The 17,203-nt window shown below is 40.5% G+C and overlaps 2 protein-coding genes across 2 annotated transcripts; both read right to left on the reverse strand.

Moving 5' to 3' along the window:
• Window positions 1-1,722: 1,722 nt before the first annotated feature.
• LOC139142890 (TWiK family of potassium channels protein 18-like) lies at window positions 1,723-8,070 on the reverse strand. Its single transcript, XM_070713073.1, has 2 exons — window positions 6,794-8,070; window positions 1,723-5,184 (listed from the first exon to the last, which is right to left on the reverse strand). Exons 1-2 carry the CDS (start codon window positions 7,155-7,157, stop codon window positions 4,520-4,522), a joined length of 1,029 nt encoding a protein of 342 aa, XP_070569174.1. The 5' UTR covers window positions 7,158-8,070; the 3' UTR covers window positions 1,723-4,519.
• A 3,782-nt stretch (window positions 8,071-11,852) lies between these two features.
• On the reverse strand, window positions 11,853-16,690 carry LOC139142891 (TWiK family of potassium channels protein 18-like). Its single transcript, XM_070713074.1, has 2 exons — window positions 16,087-16,690; window positions 11,853-14,514 (listed from the first exon to the last, which is right to left on the reverse strand). Exons 1-2 carry the CDS (start codon window positions 16,595-16,597, stop codon window positions 13,802-13,804), a joined length of 1,224 nt encoding a protein of 407 aa, XP_070569175.1. The 5' UTR covers window positions 16,598-16,690; the 3' UTR covers window positions 11,853-13,801.
• Between the last annotated feature and the right edge of the window lie 513 nt (window positions 16,691-17,203).

Below are 17,203 nucleotides of genomic sequence, written 5' to 3' on the forward strand. Positions count from 1 at the left end.
ATTCGAAAATTTTATTTTTCTCCATAGAGTTAACACAGGCATGATGGCCATTTTAAATTTTAAATATCGGTAAAAGTCTTTGGTTATTTGTTTCTTTAGTACCAAATTTGCACGCTGACCCCCAATTTTTATTCTTGATTTTGAAAGAGAATGATTGAAAGATTCCTTAAGGTCTTTCACTTTCGAGGCGCATACCAACTTAAATTTCCGGTTTTCAACCCCTAACACCATTTTCTGAAATCTTGATTTAGGTTCTTCCTGAAATGGTGATAGCATATATTTTTACCGTTAAATTTATAAGTTTGACGAAGGACAAACGTTATACGATGAAGGGTTTCAAAAAGTAAATGTAGAGTTATGAGAGTGGTTTCTATGCTCAATGCCCATTTCAGAAAAAAAATCTGAAATGGTGAGAGGGGTTTGAAAAAGTTATAAATATAAAGTTATAGGAGAATTTTGTATGCTGAAACAAGCCCTTTTTTCTTTTTACTCATTTAATACAGGAAATACGTTTTTTCACACATTACCCACTTTTATTTCACCACAGCGCCGTAGCTACTCATATTACCACAACTAAAGTCCAACAGATAACGTTAGGTCAAACTTTCTTTTCTTTTGTAAAATGATAATTACGTTCATATCACAGTCCTATTTAGCTCAAAGTTCTATATATGTATGTATGCACTGCTATATATTGTATGAAATTATATTCTGTATCATTTCATACAATATTTAGACAATTTTGGGACCAATCCTGACGGGTGTAGCATGCTAGCAGGGTACGCTTACCCATTCCGGACACCTGGTACCACCACTAACTATCAGTGGTTCAGGATGGTCCTACTTAAATTTGTAAATCACAAATGTCCCATGGAATTGGTAATGTATTACCTTGAATGGAAATGATTATTGGACCAGTTTTATGTCATATTGCTATATAGGCCTGTGTTTGAGAGAGTTTGTATAACTTAGTGTTATACATATACATATGCATGTAAATACGTATATAGTATGTATGAGTGAGCATAGAGCGTCCTTAGGGACTCTGGTGTGAACTTTCGTTTGACTTATTCCTATATGAACATCAATTTAACCTCTTTGTTGCAGCAAATACCCAGTACATTCTGCACCTTGCAAATTTGTTGTTCATACCATATGGCAAGTACAGAATTATCGTCCCTCTCCCCGTCTTACTTAGCATGAGATGTTTTTCTAATGGCAAACCAGGTACCCAAGTTTACCCGTGAAGCCGGGAATATCGCTAAAAGAAGGTACAAATGAAATTTATTGAAAATGGGAAACGTGGTTCTTGCGAATGTTTTCATACCTTTATGAAAACAATATCAGGTGTAGGAATTCTCGTTTATTATAAGCATCGAGAGATTGTCTATTGTGAAAATTCCTGGACACAGTTTTCCATGTGTCTAGACACACAATTCCATTCAGTATGTTACTCTTGAAGCGTAACTTCTCCAGTATCCAATAAAATTTAAAATTGCAGCGTCTTTATCAATTCCTGCGACCAACCATCTCGCCAAGTGATAAGAGTACCTAGCCCTATTCTAAACAAAGAAAAAATATTTTAGGTCATCGCTGTGATAACTTCGACACCTAAGGGTCACGCCTTTGTGACTCCATTGTTGGCACATTCAACAAACCAAGTGGTTTATCTCACCTTGATTAGATTTTTAGACAGGATTCAACTGCCCGCGGGCACGAACTGAACAATTCATGAATTATTTATTTATTTCACCGGAAATATGATACAAGTGACGTAAATATGATTAAATACAATATGAACATCAGAACATTGAAAATAATAATAATAAAATCACACACACAAAGTCTGGTGAGGACTAAGAAGGTAATTCTTCAAGAACTAATCTAGTCCTTGGCCCGGACAACAATTTACATGACAAATAAGTTAAAATACGTGCTAGAGGTGGATAAAGTTGAGAAGTAGGATATGGCAAATTAATACATATACATTTTAAATAAATAAAGATTCAGTAAAAAAAATCACAATCGCTCAGAAAAAAGAATTTAGACTCTGCTAAGTAAACAAGCACTTATGACCCGCTTGAAAGATTTTCTAGACCTGCTAGACTTTGTGAAAACTGGGATATCATTCCTGTATTTCGAAATCGAACATGTAATGCTGTTTAAATTTTTGTTCTGAATAAGTTTACTTTTGGATATAAAAATTTTCTATTATTTACAGACCTAGTAAAATGTGAATGACAAGCAGGAGAGGCGTACTGATCAATGTAATATCATAGAGAAAGATAGACTATGTTACTCTGTGGTAATATGCATAATGATTATTGAACAAATAAAAAAATAAATGTACATGTCTGATATTTGCTTAATTTATGGATATCAAGAATACATAGTCGATTAAATAAAGGTGCACACGTCACACAGTTGACAACATCTGCAAAACTTAAAGTTGTTTATTCCATATGAGGAGCTCAGAAAATAGAATACATGTTAAACAGCATACGGTAGCAATCTAAAGCTAGACAAATCTTATTTTACAGATGTGCCTGTGGGACAGCTGATAAACAATTTAATAATGTAGGACCATTCTTAAATAACGCAATATAACAACATTATTCTATACAATGTATACACTTATACCGCGATATAGACACCTCGTTCTGAACAGTTTGCTGTTCCAGGGAAATGTCAGAAAATCTAACCGATATAAATGTTATCGCTACAACAACTATCGAATAATGATATATATGTTTACGATGAGAGCGAGTGATTTACTCATCAACCCCGCGTCGTACAAACACATAGAGCTGAGTCTGTATGTGGCTGTTATTGCCATTCATGTGAAAAATAAAAAAAAAGGCATAGCGAGCCACTACTTCAGTTCCCCAGAAAAACTGTCGACTAAGTGAACCATCATTTAAAGTTCCATTAGCTGTATCTTCTTGCGATTTTTCCGTTAGTTTTGATTGAAATGATCACTGGCTCGTTGTGAATAGCCTGTCAAATAACAGAGAATCGAACATTATTCGGAAACATTACGTGCCCTACAACTAAATAACATGTGATTTTACAACGAAAATTTCAATTTTTGTCCGGACAGAAATACAAACTCTGTTGACTCGCGGATTACAACGTAGGCATTCTTCTGCAACTGCGCGAGCCATTTACAGCAATTTCAAAATAAATATTCATTACTTATGCCCGGCACTTACGTCGTAGTCCATTGTCCGAGCACGTTGCGTAGCCAGATGTCTGGCAATCCACGACGCAATGTTGTTTTGATCCCGCAATAAACGTGAACCATCTGGCGTGATCGCGGCGTCACCATATCTAAGTTCTCCCCAGCACGCTGAGCATGCCAGACGTCAACAAACGAGCTCGGAACGAAGGGCAACACGTTTGAACAAAAATTAGCAGTTTTATGTGGCTATAACATCACTAATCATGTTTGTTTCTTCGTAAAACAACATTTTGCAACAAATATGAGCCTCCAACATGGAATTTTCCGAGGTGAAAAATGGTCAAGAGTTACAAATAATGGCCCTTTAAACGGGCCTCAATGGCTATAAAGTTACATAATATCTTCATAATTTTTGTTTCATAAAAGTATACTTTCGACGACAAATGAATTCCAGGACGGACTTGAAGACAAGTGTAAACAATAACATTGGACATTAAGCACTCATGCCATAATGGTGCCACCACATTGAAAAGTTGATCACCTGACCCTGCGATATAACTTGGGGAGCAGAACAAAAAACTGTTCTTCAGACACGAAAACAATGGAAAATACAGCAAATGATACAGTCGTCGGAACTGCGCGTGTGTGACTTTCTTGTTTGCAAACAATGTATTTCGTGCATGATATCTATAGATGTATCACGTCAACATAGCTGCAACACTTAAATTTTATGATATCCATTGTTAACAAACATATTTTAACTTTCATCAATCGCCAACATACCCTAGATACAGTGTTTACATCGGTGGAAGGGGTCCATTGCAACCTTTGAACACCCTCCTTTTAATATGGACCAAAAATGTGATTTTTACAGACCTAGGAGAAACAAAGTAAAATTAGCCATCGTTTTGCACCTCGCAAATTGATGTTTTTGTGTTGTATGACAATTTCACTTATAGCTTTAGGAACAGACCATCGGATTTCAGAAGGCCAGTGTCGTCAGAACTCTACTAAAAGATTGCCAGGGACTCCTACGACCGATGTGAGCACTGTATCTAGGAGACTTTGGCGATGATGAAATTTAAAAAATGTTTGTTAAATATTAATATCGTAACATTTCAATGTTGAAGCTTTGTTGACGTGATGCATCTAGATATCATGCATGAAATACATTGTAAATGAGAAAGTCGCACATGCGTTCCAACGACACCCTCCCTTTAAAGAATAAAATTGGTAGCAATTGTCACAGATCCTCCACGTGCGATTTATTTGACGTCTGCCAACCTCAACTGACTTGTGCGGGACAAAGCCAAGAGCAGTGACTGTCGTTCTGTATCTCTACGGTCTTCTACGTATGGAGCAACACTCCACGCATCTTGATTCGGTACAACATTTCAAATTGAAAAACCAGTCAGCAAACTTTGAAATTCTCGAAAGCATCAGATTAATGTAGATAGACAGTAAGAGGAGACCGGTGATGATGTAAAACGAAATGAAGAAGTGTTTGGTGTTTGAATCGATGTCCGGAACATAGTCACCAAACCCGACCGTCGTAATGGTTATGACGCTGAAATACAGAGACACCCCGTATGACCAGTCCTCCATAGCGGAGAATATGGCGGCACAGATCAATACATAGACAACAACGACCAGCGTGAGGATAATTACTGGAATTTCACCATCATCCGGAGAACGCTCTGATATATCGTCAGTTTTTAAGTCTTCCTGGTCGGAACTTCGACCCCGCCTCTTTACCCTCTTATCGTCCTCCCCATCTTCCAACTCCTTCAAGTTTCTGTTCGTCCTGCCTGACCCTCTTCCGAACAATGACGAAGTTTGTCGCCTCGCAATGGTACAGCAGCTCAGGTAGACTCTCTTGATGGGAACGGCCAAGAGTTCCCCCAGTTTGAAAATGTAGATGAAAAACAACGGAATGCCCACGACGGTGTAGACTAGCAACAGACCGTAGCCAGCTGAAGTTACTGGTATAAGATGGCCGTAACCTGAAAGTAAGGATGTCAAGGTTGTCATTTCATGACCTTACCGTGCACCGAGTGACCTTGAAGTTCTACCGCTGCTGAAATGTGTTCATATTACGTAGGCAGTCCCCTATGTGTATGAATATAAGTATGTGCCTTATGTGTATAATAATGTATGTATGTATGTATGTATGTATGTATGTATGTATGTATGTATGTATGTATCAGGTGCAGCCAACGGAGCTATTCATCGAAAAAGCTATTCCGGAAGCAACTTTTGAGGGCAGGGGAAATTTTAATTTTGCTAGGGCAGGGGACATATTTTAGGTGGCAGGGGAGCAAATTTTAGTTTTTTTGTAGGGCAGGGCAGATATTGGTTGATTGTCCTGGGGACAGGGCTTGGCGAAAAACGAGGAGAGGGGAAGCTACTTTTAAAACGGGGACAGGGGAATTTCAGCCATGGTGTTTCCGGGAATGGGGACACAGTGCAAGTACTTATACCTTTTAAAAGTTACCCAGACTACTTAGCCTATCGATTGACCCCCACATCTCACTCTATGTACTGCGAGATGGAAACCAAATACAAGGCCACTGCAGTATGTGTCTGCATGGGAATGTTAATTTTCAGGGGAAATTTTTTCTCAGGCAAGGGGAAAATCGACAGTTTTTATTTCATCACAGGGTAGGGTAGCTTCATGTCTGCAGGGGAAATGGAATGACAAACTTTTAAAGGGACTTTTTTCCACGGCAGGGGAAATCGGCAAGTTTTTCTCGCCACAGGGCAGGGGAGCTTCAAACATTCACAGTGGGGAGGGGGAACAGGCAAAAATGTGTGGGGACCGGGTAAAAATAAAGTTTGAGTGCGGCAGGGTAAGTCGGAAAATTTTCAGTGGGAGGGCAAATTATGAACAGCTAATTAATTACCCTCTTGACTTAAAATTAGTCAGTTCATATTACTTGTCATGCACAATATATCTTGTCGTAGTAAAGACCCCTTTAAAAGTGCGTTGTTCGTTGGCTGCACCCGATGTATGTATGTATGTATGACCCTCTTGTCTTGTGCAGAATGTCTGGAAACTTGCGCTCACTGTGTACATTATTTGCAGAATTCCCGAGCACATATATGAAAGCATGGGGATGTACACTATAGTTTTCACCCACCTGTTGCTCTTTTTTAACAAGATTAGAAAAAGTGAACGTGTCTTGTCATGTGCATGTATGCAGGCCACCACTGCTTCTGTGGACTGAAGATATAATTTATGTATTTTTGAGGGAAGGGGATTTAACATTATTTTGAGTTGAAAGGGTACCTGAATAATTTGACTTCATTCGAGAGAGGTGAAGCTTAAAACAAATCGGCAGTTTGATGATTCTCCCCCCCCCCCCGTACTATAGAGCTTTGTGAACACAGCCCGTTTCGTTGTTGTTTGTGTACGTGCAACCTTGTCAATCCAGAAATTCAATTTGCGAGATCAATACAACGTAATATAATTGAGCCTTTCGTCAATTCTGTTTATCGATGTAGAATGAAATTGCACCGAAGAAAATTCGTTTATCCATATTATGAGATTGCAGCCATGAACTTTTATATTTGTAAATTTGACCAGGCTTGCTATCACAGGGGTACACTCACCTATCGAGGTGATCACTGTTAGACAAAAGAAACAAGCGTTGAACCAATCCCTGAACTTACGCCTCGTGTAGTCATCGTCATCAGCTTCGGCCTCGGCGTTCAGCGCGGCTTGGATCTCTTCCACCTGATGATCGTAATTTCTCAAATATTTAACTGCCTCGTCGGTCCAGTTGTCCGGGTCGCTTGTCAAGACATCTCGCAGCGATTGCAGCAGTTCCAGCCTGACCGTATTTATGTCGGGTTTTGTATCGTTGCCTGGCCGGTCAGTGGTGGTACTACTACTGTTGTCTGGAACTGACTCCACCAACATAAATACTGCTCCTCCGAGGAGAACGTAACCGACAATGACCAGCCAAGAGATCATGTACGCCCGAAAACGTCCCAGCGCCCGTTTGCATTTACTCCGACGTGAACGACTATGTTGTCGCCGCCAGCATGACTCTCAATGCGTTCGGCACGATCGTCCGTCGTGAGGTCGGCCATTTTGCTTTTTGTTTGCTTTTTTTGCCTTTCACTTTTCAATGATGAATGCTCACCCCAGACCTGTGAACAGTACTGCGATCATTTCGCATGCAAATATATTAGGTTCGAAAAGGCATCATATACCGTGTCCAGGGAACGCCAATAGCGGACAGTCCTTCAATGTCGTCGATGTTATTTTGAAGGGAACGCACTTCTGTGCAAATCTGTGGGTTTTTTTTGGGTATTATCCTACATGAACTTTAATTTGAAAATGCTGCTATTAAGTTGTTTTGTCGGTATACGATGAAATGTCACTCATACCTTTTAATTTTTTGGTTTTGTGTTTCATTAAGACATATTTTCCTTGAATAAATACCGATAAATATTTGTAACGATAAATTTAGGTGATGAAAGCGGTTGGATAGTAGTATAGTGTTCTTTAAAGATTTCTTACAATGATATTGAAGTCACGCCTTGATGACGCAAACTAATAATGTATGCGACCTTGACCTACGTTTTCAACTACGCTTATGGGCATTTCCGAAGTGCAGGTCAATCATAGGAAATTGCACGTAAGTCCGTCCCCAGGGGAAGGGGTGCTTGGTCTCAGGACAAGGTTCTTCTTGCTATGGTCTATTTTATTTTAATACGCTTGACTATGATATATATTGCCAATAAAGATTTATACCACCAACCTTTGTTTGCAGCTTTGGTGTCTTTGTCTTATGTTAGCACTGGTTTTGTAACGATTTCTTTTTTCGTATTCGTCCTTTGTTGCGTCTATTATCACAGGCGCTTGGCACATTGCTGGGATAGTAAATCGTGTAGAATGTCTATATACGACTTGATTATTCAATAAAAGAATCACCGTACGTGATATTAGTGTAGGCCTATAGGCCTACATGCTGACTGGCATTATACGAATGGCTATGGCTGCCTGGCTCGGGCCCGGCGAACGCACTGCATAATCATCAATGTTTAGAATGTCTACATGACTTGATTATTGATAAAGAATAACGGTACGTGATATTACTGTACATGTCGGCTAGCCTAACCGAGCGGCTGTAGCTGCAGGGCTTGGGCCGAGCTTGGGCCCGTTGTCCACTGCTGCACAGACATAAACTCAAGGTGAGAAAGCTTTTCACAGCCCGATTTCATAAATCAGCGAAATTCACGAACTTTGAGCGTTTCCGGTGATAAAAACTGGTCAACAGTCAGATGGTTGGATAAACAATCGATCGACTGGCCTCTTTTGCCTAAATTCATACCTTACCCTATGCTACTGGCGAGAAATCGTCCTGAAATCGGCTGGGCACACCAACCCAGCGCCGGCCATTTTGAATAAGCTGCATGCAATGTACGCGTCCAATGAGAGAAGAGCAATTGAAAGACAATACGTCATCTGCCAAGGGTTGTACGCACAGGCGCATACATTGCATGCAGCTTATTCAAAATGGCCGGCGCTGGGTTGGTGTGCCCAGCCGATTTCAGGACGATTTCTCGCCAGTAGCATAGGGTAAGGTATGAATTTAGGCAAAAGAGGCCAGTCGATCGATTGTTTATCCAACCATCTGACCATTGACCAGTTTTATCACCGGAAACGCTCAGAGTTCGTGAATTTCGCTGATTTATGAAATCGGGCTGTGAAAAGCTTTCTCACCTTGAGTTTATGTCTGTGCAGCAATGGACAACGGGCCCAAGCACGGCCCAAGCCCTGCAGCAACAGCCGCTCGGTTAGGCTAGCCGACATGTACAGTAATATCACGTACCATTATTCTTTATCAAATAATCAAGTCATGTAGACATTCTAAACATTGATGATTATGCAGTGCGTTCGCTGGGCCCGAGCCAGGCAGCCATAGCCACTCGGTATAGTGCCAGTCCACACGTAGCCTATAGGCCTACACTTATTTCACGTACGGTGATTTTTTATTGAATACACAAGTCGTATGTAGACATTCTACATATTAAATAAGATTATTATCCAAGCAATGTGCCAAGCGCCTGTGTCTATTATCTGATGCCTTTGATCATCTAATTCGCCAAAGCAAGCAAGGGTAAATTACTAATCTGTGGACGCTGTCACTAGATTATCACCAGATTGAATTTGACAAAGTCAACAACGAACGCACCAGCAAGGTATAACAAAAGGCGCGTTCGTTGTTGACTTTGTCAAAGTTAATCCAGTGGTAATCTGGTGACAGCGTCCACAGATTAGTAATGGTTCTACTCCGGAATAAAAAGGGACGCGATGCGTACGCTGTTCTACATACTCAGTACGCCCAAATAATCACGTGATGCCAGTACAAACAAACCCACATGTGTACTAACGCGTATCATACTGAGATGGTAGCTTTGGCGGTATGGGAGCCTTTGTGTGTGACGGACATACATCCGCACATACTTACCCACAAATATACAGACATACAGACGCCACCGACTCATCATATAAGCTATTTCTGGTATTTATAATATTATATAAAACCAAATATGAGCTAAAAAATGTCGCCCTTATGAATCTTCATCGGAATTGAGGACAGACCGAGCATGCTGGTTGAGCTCGGCAGTTGCACAAGCGTGGTACGGTAAGCTTACGGATCTAGCTTCATGAGTACAAGTACCGCCGATCGTACGCACACCAAAACCTATCCCTAAATTTGTTTCACGAACAACCTCTCCTTTTTTAATCAGACGCAGTTAGAAATAAGAAGATGCTTAGAAAAGAGAAAAAATATAGGTTTATCGGCAACGGCGAGCACGTTTCTTTGCGAAGCAAAATCAAAACACGGCAGAGGTACATGAAGTAGGTCATGGCCTTGGACTCTGTGCACGGATCTGATTGGACACTTCGATACCTTTGACCCCCAACTTATTATTCATGAGCACTTCCATATTTAGGGATCGGGGCGAGTGCGTATGGAAATACACCAATCTGATTAAAATCAGATGTAGAGTACGGCGACGTCTTCTTATGCGTACGCGGTATTCTCTCGCTGTCGCCTCTCACTACTGACTTAATTGGACTTCGCATTGAATTGAGGGCCGGGTAAGGTAGTTCGAATTCAGTATGGCGGATACAGGGCAAGTGTGCGGAATCCCCAGGAAGTGAATATTGCCAAATTTCGGCACATGTAACATTTCTAGGCCGGCCATACTGGAGCAATAAACATTTGAAGGTATTTGTGATAGTCGGGGATCATTTATTTGACGCCAGATTGTTTCTTTTGTTTCTTTTAGGCTGCTTATCTGAAATCGGTGTCTGACCTTTCTATTTTTCCAAGTAAACGGCGACCTGCGGCCGCCCGCCTCGAACGACTATCCAAGCAACATTACGATAACCTGTGGGTTCGGCCGAACGATGCAAGCTCCTGTGGAGTGACCATGGTCCATCACATCCGAAAGTTTATTCATCTGTCCAGCTACCACAATAACAAGTAGTTCAAACAAACAATTCATCGGGGTAACTCGCATTCAAGTTCTGTGTCTGTTATCACGCACCACTGTTCACAAAAGTACATATGGTATAGTCACAAAGCTTTCTTCTCATTAACTAATTAGATTCTTTAAACAACGTTTTCCGGTACGAGCTGTTGTTCTCTTTCAAGGTATCTTTCAAATTAAAATATATATCAAGACGCAATTTAAGGATATTCCATGCTGTATATGGTCAAAATTTTTTTGAATGCCTGTACGTTTGATTCGCATGTTCCAAGACATTTCTTTTTAGAATCGTCAAAATAATAGTCTATTTCCAACTCGTCGTAAAGATTCCAACAAAATCATTACTCAAAGAAATATGATATCATTCCCCAATTTGTATGGTTGCCATGACCACATTTCTGTGTAAAGACACTACCGACATACACACTGTTAAAAAGATTTATCGATATTATTCCAAGAAAACAATATATTATGATCAACTTAGTTTTCTATCCACTCATGAAGTTTTTCAAACCATTTCCTATATGATGACTACTAGAACTTGTCTGACATTTCATTGCTGTTTTTTTATCTCGACTCCCGCAGAAAATCTTCATTACAACTACTGAGGGCGCTGTTCTGCATGCCTTCAGTATGCCGACTTCTTAGACTTTGAAAGATTTATCTATCTTTACTTTAATAACTGACAAACAAACTAACAAACTGACTGACTTACTGATTGGCAGACTGATAGACACACAGACAGACAGACACTCACTGACTGACAGAAAACCCCCAAAAGAAAATGCAGTATCTCGCAAGCAAAAAATGTGCAGGTCATATTCTCGTATCTGAGTGGTTAGAGTAAAAGGAAAATGGAGAAAAGAAAATTGCATAATTTTGCAAAGTGATAAGAGAAAGAAAAATTGTATTTTTGCTAAATCAGTTTCAGTGTATCGGGATAATACGCTGCGTTATAGGTAAACCTTCTTTCCCCTCCAAAGATATTGATACGCTGGGCTTCACCGCGCCTCGGATCGTTCTTTTCTTGTCTCGTCGAGCGAGGGCAAACATGCCGCCAGGTACAATACACGCTGACATAAAGCTAGGCATAATGCAACATAACTGGTTCAACGCTGATCAAGTTTATCACTCAAGTAATTCTGATATGCGAGAATCAAGTTCAATACCAAGTTATTTATTTTATTCAAATCTGCCTCACATACAAATTGTTTATCTCACCATGATTAGATTTGTAGACAGGATTTAATCGCCCGCGGGCGCTGTCTAACTGAACACGTCACACGGTTGACAACGTCAGCAAGACTTCAATTTGTTTATTCCATGTTAATAGCGTTGAAAACAGACAATGTTAAACACCATATGACAGCAATCTAAAGCCGAACGAATCTGATACACATTTTAATAATATAGGACCATTCTTAGATAACGCGGTAAAACAATATTATTTTATAAAATGTGTTGTAACGCGATACAGACACCTTATAATATGAGTAAGGAATTTGGAACAGTACCTTGTTCCTGAGAAATGTCAGCCTTTAAACAATTTGGCGTATGTAGTTGTTATTGATACAATTATCGAGAAAATGATATCTATGTTTACGGTGACGATGAGTGACTTGCTCTTCAACCCCGTGACGGTGCTGTTCAGAAATATAGGACTTGAGTCGGAATGTGGTACACAGCTCGACGTGTAGATTCTTGAAATTCGCTAACCATTGCGAAAAATGCAAAAATAATTAGCACAGCTAACCACTTTTCAGTTCCCCAGACAAAGTGTCGACTATTGAAGTGAACTATCATTTGAACGGGCCTCGATGGCTATAGCTTGTCACAATATCCTCGTCGTTTTTGTTTAAAAAAAAGTACACTTCCACAAAAAAATTCAGGATGGAATAGAACTCAGCTGTCAGCAAGTGGGCTCACACATAACGGTGCCACTACATTGAAAGGTTCATCCCCTGACATTGCCATAGAAATTTAAGGGTAGAAAAAGAAAACTGTTTTTCAGACAATAAAATGATGAAAAATACCATACAGCAAACGATACAGTTAGTGAGTTCCAGAATGAACTAAATGTGATTTTACAAACCTCGGACAATCAAATTAAAATTAATCATCATTCTGCGCGTCAGAGAATCGCAAATTAATGTTGTGTGTTGTATTGCAATTTCACTTATTGCTGTAGGAACAGACGATCGAATTTCAGAAGGTCGGAGGCCAATTTCAAAGACATTTTGTTTAAAAGAATAAAATGGGTCAAAACTGTCACAAATCCTCCACATGTGTTGGCAATCGTAAATGAGTAGGGGCCCCGTCGCGTACTTATGTGCCTTCATTACCTGACAACGGTGGTACAAAGTTGCCACCTTGAATTCTGACGATCCATACAATATCGTGATGGTTTGCAATATGGTGTCGTGTCTGCTATCATGCAACAACAAAGGTTGGACAAAAGGACGCCTGTATACCTTGCGTAATTTTGCGATACAACTAGGTAAAAATATAGAAATCGCCGGCTCGAAATGTTCATCTGAGCAAGATCATGATATCTCTCCGAACATGTACGTTGTGGCATTTTATATAGACTCTCATATTTTTTCGTAATTTTAACTTTTGTGTTTGGAAGTCCGAAATCTTTTTTTTATAACTTCACCCGTTGAAAAACCACATCCGTGCGCGTGAGAAAATAAATTTGTAAGTGCAACAAAGTAACAGTGAATGATCTTACACCTGATTATCTTGTCCGCCGAAATGCGAATATAGATGTCAGTAAGATCATAATTTAACTATAACCTAAACGGAGTGTTTTAGCCTCGGAGATTTGGAGTGTGGGAAAGGCAAAAAAACGCTGTGCTAAACTAGATCGTAATTGGCTTTCAGCAATAAATAGTAAAGTTTACAATTTTAAATCAGTTTTTCGCAAAATGAAAATTATCTGACCTAAGCTTGTACGCTTAAATTACCATCACCGAATCAGTATAAAGCGTAGGCGCAAGTTTGCTACTTAATTTGACGTTTGCTAAACTGCAAATGAGAGAGCAAATAGTATCATTCTCAACTGACTCGTGCAGGACAAACGTCGCTGTGTATCTCTACAGCTTTCTACGTAGAGCAACATTTTAAGCACCTTGCTTCGGTACAACATTTCAAATTGAAAAACCAGTCTGCAAACTTTGAAATTCTGGAGAGCATTAGATTAATGCAAATGGACAGTAAGAGGAGACCGGTGACGATATAGAACGAAATGAAGAAGTGCTTGGTGTTGGGGTCGGTGTCCGGAATGTAATCACCAAACCCGACTGTCGTAATGGTGATGACGCTGAAATACGCAGACGCCGCGTACGGCCAGCCCTCCATGGCGGAGAATATGGCGGCACAGATCAAGACATAGATGAAAACGACAAGCATAAGGACAACTACTGGAATTTCAACATCATCCGGAGAACGCTCTGATATATCGTCAGTTTGGAATTCCACCTTGATATTGTCCTGTTCCGGAGCATCAACGCCGAAGTCGTCAGACAAGATGGCTTCTTCTTGGTCGGAGCCTCGACCCCTCCTCTTGACCCTCTTATCGTCCTCCCCATTTTCCAGCTCCTTGAAGTTTCTGTTGGCCCTACCTGACCTTCTTCCGACTAAAGCCGAAGCTTGTCGCCTCGCTAAGGTACAGCAGCTCAGGTAGACTCTCTTGATGGGAACGGCCAAGAGTTCCCCCAGTTTGAAAATGTAGATGAAAAACAACGGAATGCCCACGACGGTGTAGACTAGCAACAGACCGTAGCCAGCTGAAGTTACTGGTATAAGATGGCCGTAACCTGAAAGTAAGGATGTCAAGAGAATGCTATTTCATGACATTACCATGTAACAGAAAACATGTCAAGCAAATAAATTTACGCCGAGTTCTGTGCCCCAATAGTGATATAGCTGCTGTAATGTGTAAATATTAAGCATGTATGTATGTATGTATGTATGTATGTATGTATGTATGTATGTATGTATGTATGTATGTATGTATGTATGTATGTAATACATGTATGTATGTATGTATACGAGAATTTTAAAGGAGAAAGAGCCGCATTTTCATCGTGGATGTAGGTTTTTGCTTATGACGGCTAAACCCGAGGGGTGGAGTCGAACAATTGAAGGGTGCACTGGGACTTGAATAAACTGAGTAACTGACACGGTGTTATTGGGAAAAGGATAATGCTGCTTATTGGAAGTGCCATAATGGACGTACAATGATAAAAAAGCGAGTAAATAAATTTTGATAAAAAATGTGAGCCTGCGTTCTCGGTTGTGTTCAGTGTACATTTTCACATACATAAAGGTTAGCAGAAATCACATAAAACTGTTCCAGCCATTTTGTTGTGTCAAGAGAAAGCTCTTTGTGTAGTAGTACATATAGTGATCAAGATTACAATGACTCTCTCGTCTTGTGCAGAATGTCTGGAAGCTTGTGCCCCCCCCCCGCCCGTGATCAGTTCTGCTCTTTTTTTAACATTAAAAGGTGAACGTATTGCATTTATGCAGCCCACTACTGCTTCTGCGGACTTAAGATATGATTTATATATTTTTGAGGAAAGGGAGTTTTAAAATTATGAGTGGGAAGGGTACATAATCTTTTTGAGTTTGTTCGAGGGAGGGAAACTGAAAACAAATTAGATATTTTCTCTTCCCCTCCCCTCGGAGCTTTGTGAACACAGCCTATGCCGTTCCTGTTTGCGACGTCCAAGCCCATTGTTGTCCGTCTAGAAATTAAATTTGTGGGATAAACAATGAATAAGGAGGCTCCACGCCAATCCTTTATAACGCTACAAATGTTTTTCTTTGAAATTACGCAATGGGTAAGTGCGTCACAAGATCAACACAAAACGCATTAGGTTATTGATGATTATAATAGATATCAGTTGTCGCAACTGTTCACTTATTAAAGCGGTGTGCCATGTATATTATAGTTGACGATCGTTCATATTAACACGGCTGCATTTGCGAGTCCAGTGCGCATGCGGGTATAATATGGCCCATGGACAATAGTAGTGATAGTAGGCCTGTTCGGAATTGGTGTAATTAACATTTATGGAATCGACCTTGCATTAAAGAGGAATTGTTGCGAATGCCAACTATCCGGACAAGATAAAAAAATCGAATTCTGCAAAAGTTAAATGTGGTTGTATCGGATACATTCCCTTTCACTTGAATCAAATACACAATTTTTATTTTCATATTGATGGTTTTTAAGTAACAATAGTGCTAGTGACACGTTGTAACACTACCTTTCGCAGCTATTTTGTTGTTGGGATTTTCTTCGCAACATATTATGAGTTCCCTCCCACCTGTTGAACCCCTGAAAATTTTGTAACAGGCATGCTATTTCACGGTACACTTACCGATTGAGGTGATCACTGTTAGACAAAAGAAACAAGCGTTGAACCAATCCCCGAAATGCCGCCTCGTGTATCTGTGGTTATCTGCTTCGGCCTCGGCGTTCAGCAGCGCCGCTTGGATCTGTTCCACCTGACGATCGTAATTGCTCAAATATTTCACGGCCTCGTCGGTCCAGTTGCCCGGGTCGCTTGCCCAGACATCTCGCAGCGAGTGCAGCAGTTCCAGCCTGACCAGATCCATGTTGGGTTTTGAAAAAGTCTCGGTGTCGTTGCCGGGCCGGTCAGTGGCGGTACTACCGTTGTCCGGAATCCAGTCCCGGGATTCCACCATCATGAATGCTGCACCTCCAACCAGCACGTAGAGGACTATAACCAACCATGATATCATGTACGCCCGAAAACTTCCACAGCGGTCCGTTGCATTATCTGCTGCGACGTGAACGACTCCGTTGTCGCCCCCTGCTTGACTCTCCTCCATGTGTTCGGCATGATCGTCCGTGGTGAGGTCGGCCATTGGGCTTTTTGTTTGCTTTTTCCCTTTCACTTTTCAACGACGCTCAGTAAGCTTATAGACCCGCGAGTGAGCGCTGCAATCATCATTTCGCATGCAAATTGGGTACGAAAGGACAGTGGCATCGTAAACTGTGCTGGGAGAGCGCCAATGGCGGATGATCCCTCAACGTCGTCATTGATATTCGAAGGGAACGCACTTCTGTGCAAATATCTTTTTTAGGATTATATGAACTTTATTTTGAAAATGCTAATACTTAATAAATTGTTTTGTCGAAGTTAGATGAAATTAAATGTCACTTGTTTCTTAATTTATTGGGGGGGGGTTGTGTTTCATCGAGACATTGTTCTCGAATTTAATCGTCCACAAATATTTGGAAAACAATTAGGCGATGAAAGCGGTTAGATGGTTGTTTTGAGTACTTTTTACTATGATCATGATGATATCGAAGACGCGCCTCAAGTGATGACGCAAACCGCGCGTTAACCGGTAATGAGTGCGACTTTGTCGTAATATAGGTACTAACCTGGAGGTCACATGGGTCATACGTTTTCAACTGTACGCTTCTGTGCCTTCCGTAGCGAAATGTCGATGCACAACTCGTGCCAC

The sequence above is a fragment of the Ptychodera flava genome, chromosome 10, assembly GCF_041260155.1.
Source record: "Ptychodera flava strain L36383 chromosome 10, AS_Pfla_20210202, whole genome shotgun sequence".
Lineage (NCBI taxonomy): Eukaryota > Metazoa > Hemichordata > Enteropneusta > Ptychoderidae > Ptychodera > Ptychodera flava.

Coding starts and splice junctions, on each gene's coding strand:
- LOC139142890 (XM_070713073.1), bottom strand. CDS start 7,157: ATGATCTCTTGGCTGGTCATTGTCGGTTACGTTCTCCTCGGAGGAGCA. Junction 5,185..6,793: donor AACAGTGATCACCTCGATAG/GTGAGTGTACCC, acceptor CCTTACTTTCAG/GTTACGGCCATCTTATACCA.
- LOC139142891 (XM_070713074.1), bottom strand. CDS start 16,597: ATGGCCGACCTCACCACGGACGATCATGCCGAACACATGGAGGAGAGT. Junction 14,515..16,086: donor AACAGTGATCACCTCAATCG/GTAAGTGTACCG, acceptor CCTTACTTTCAG/GTTACGGCCATCTTATACCA.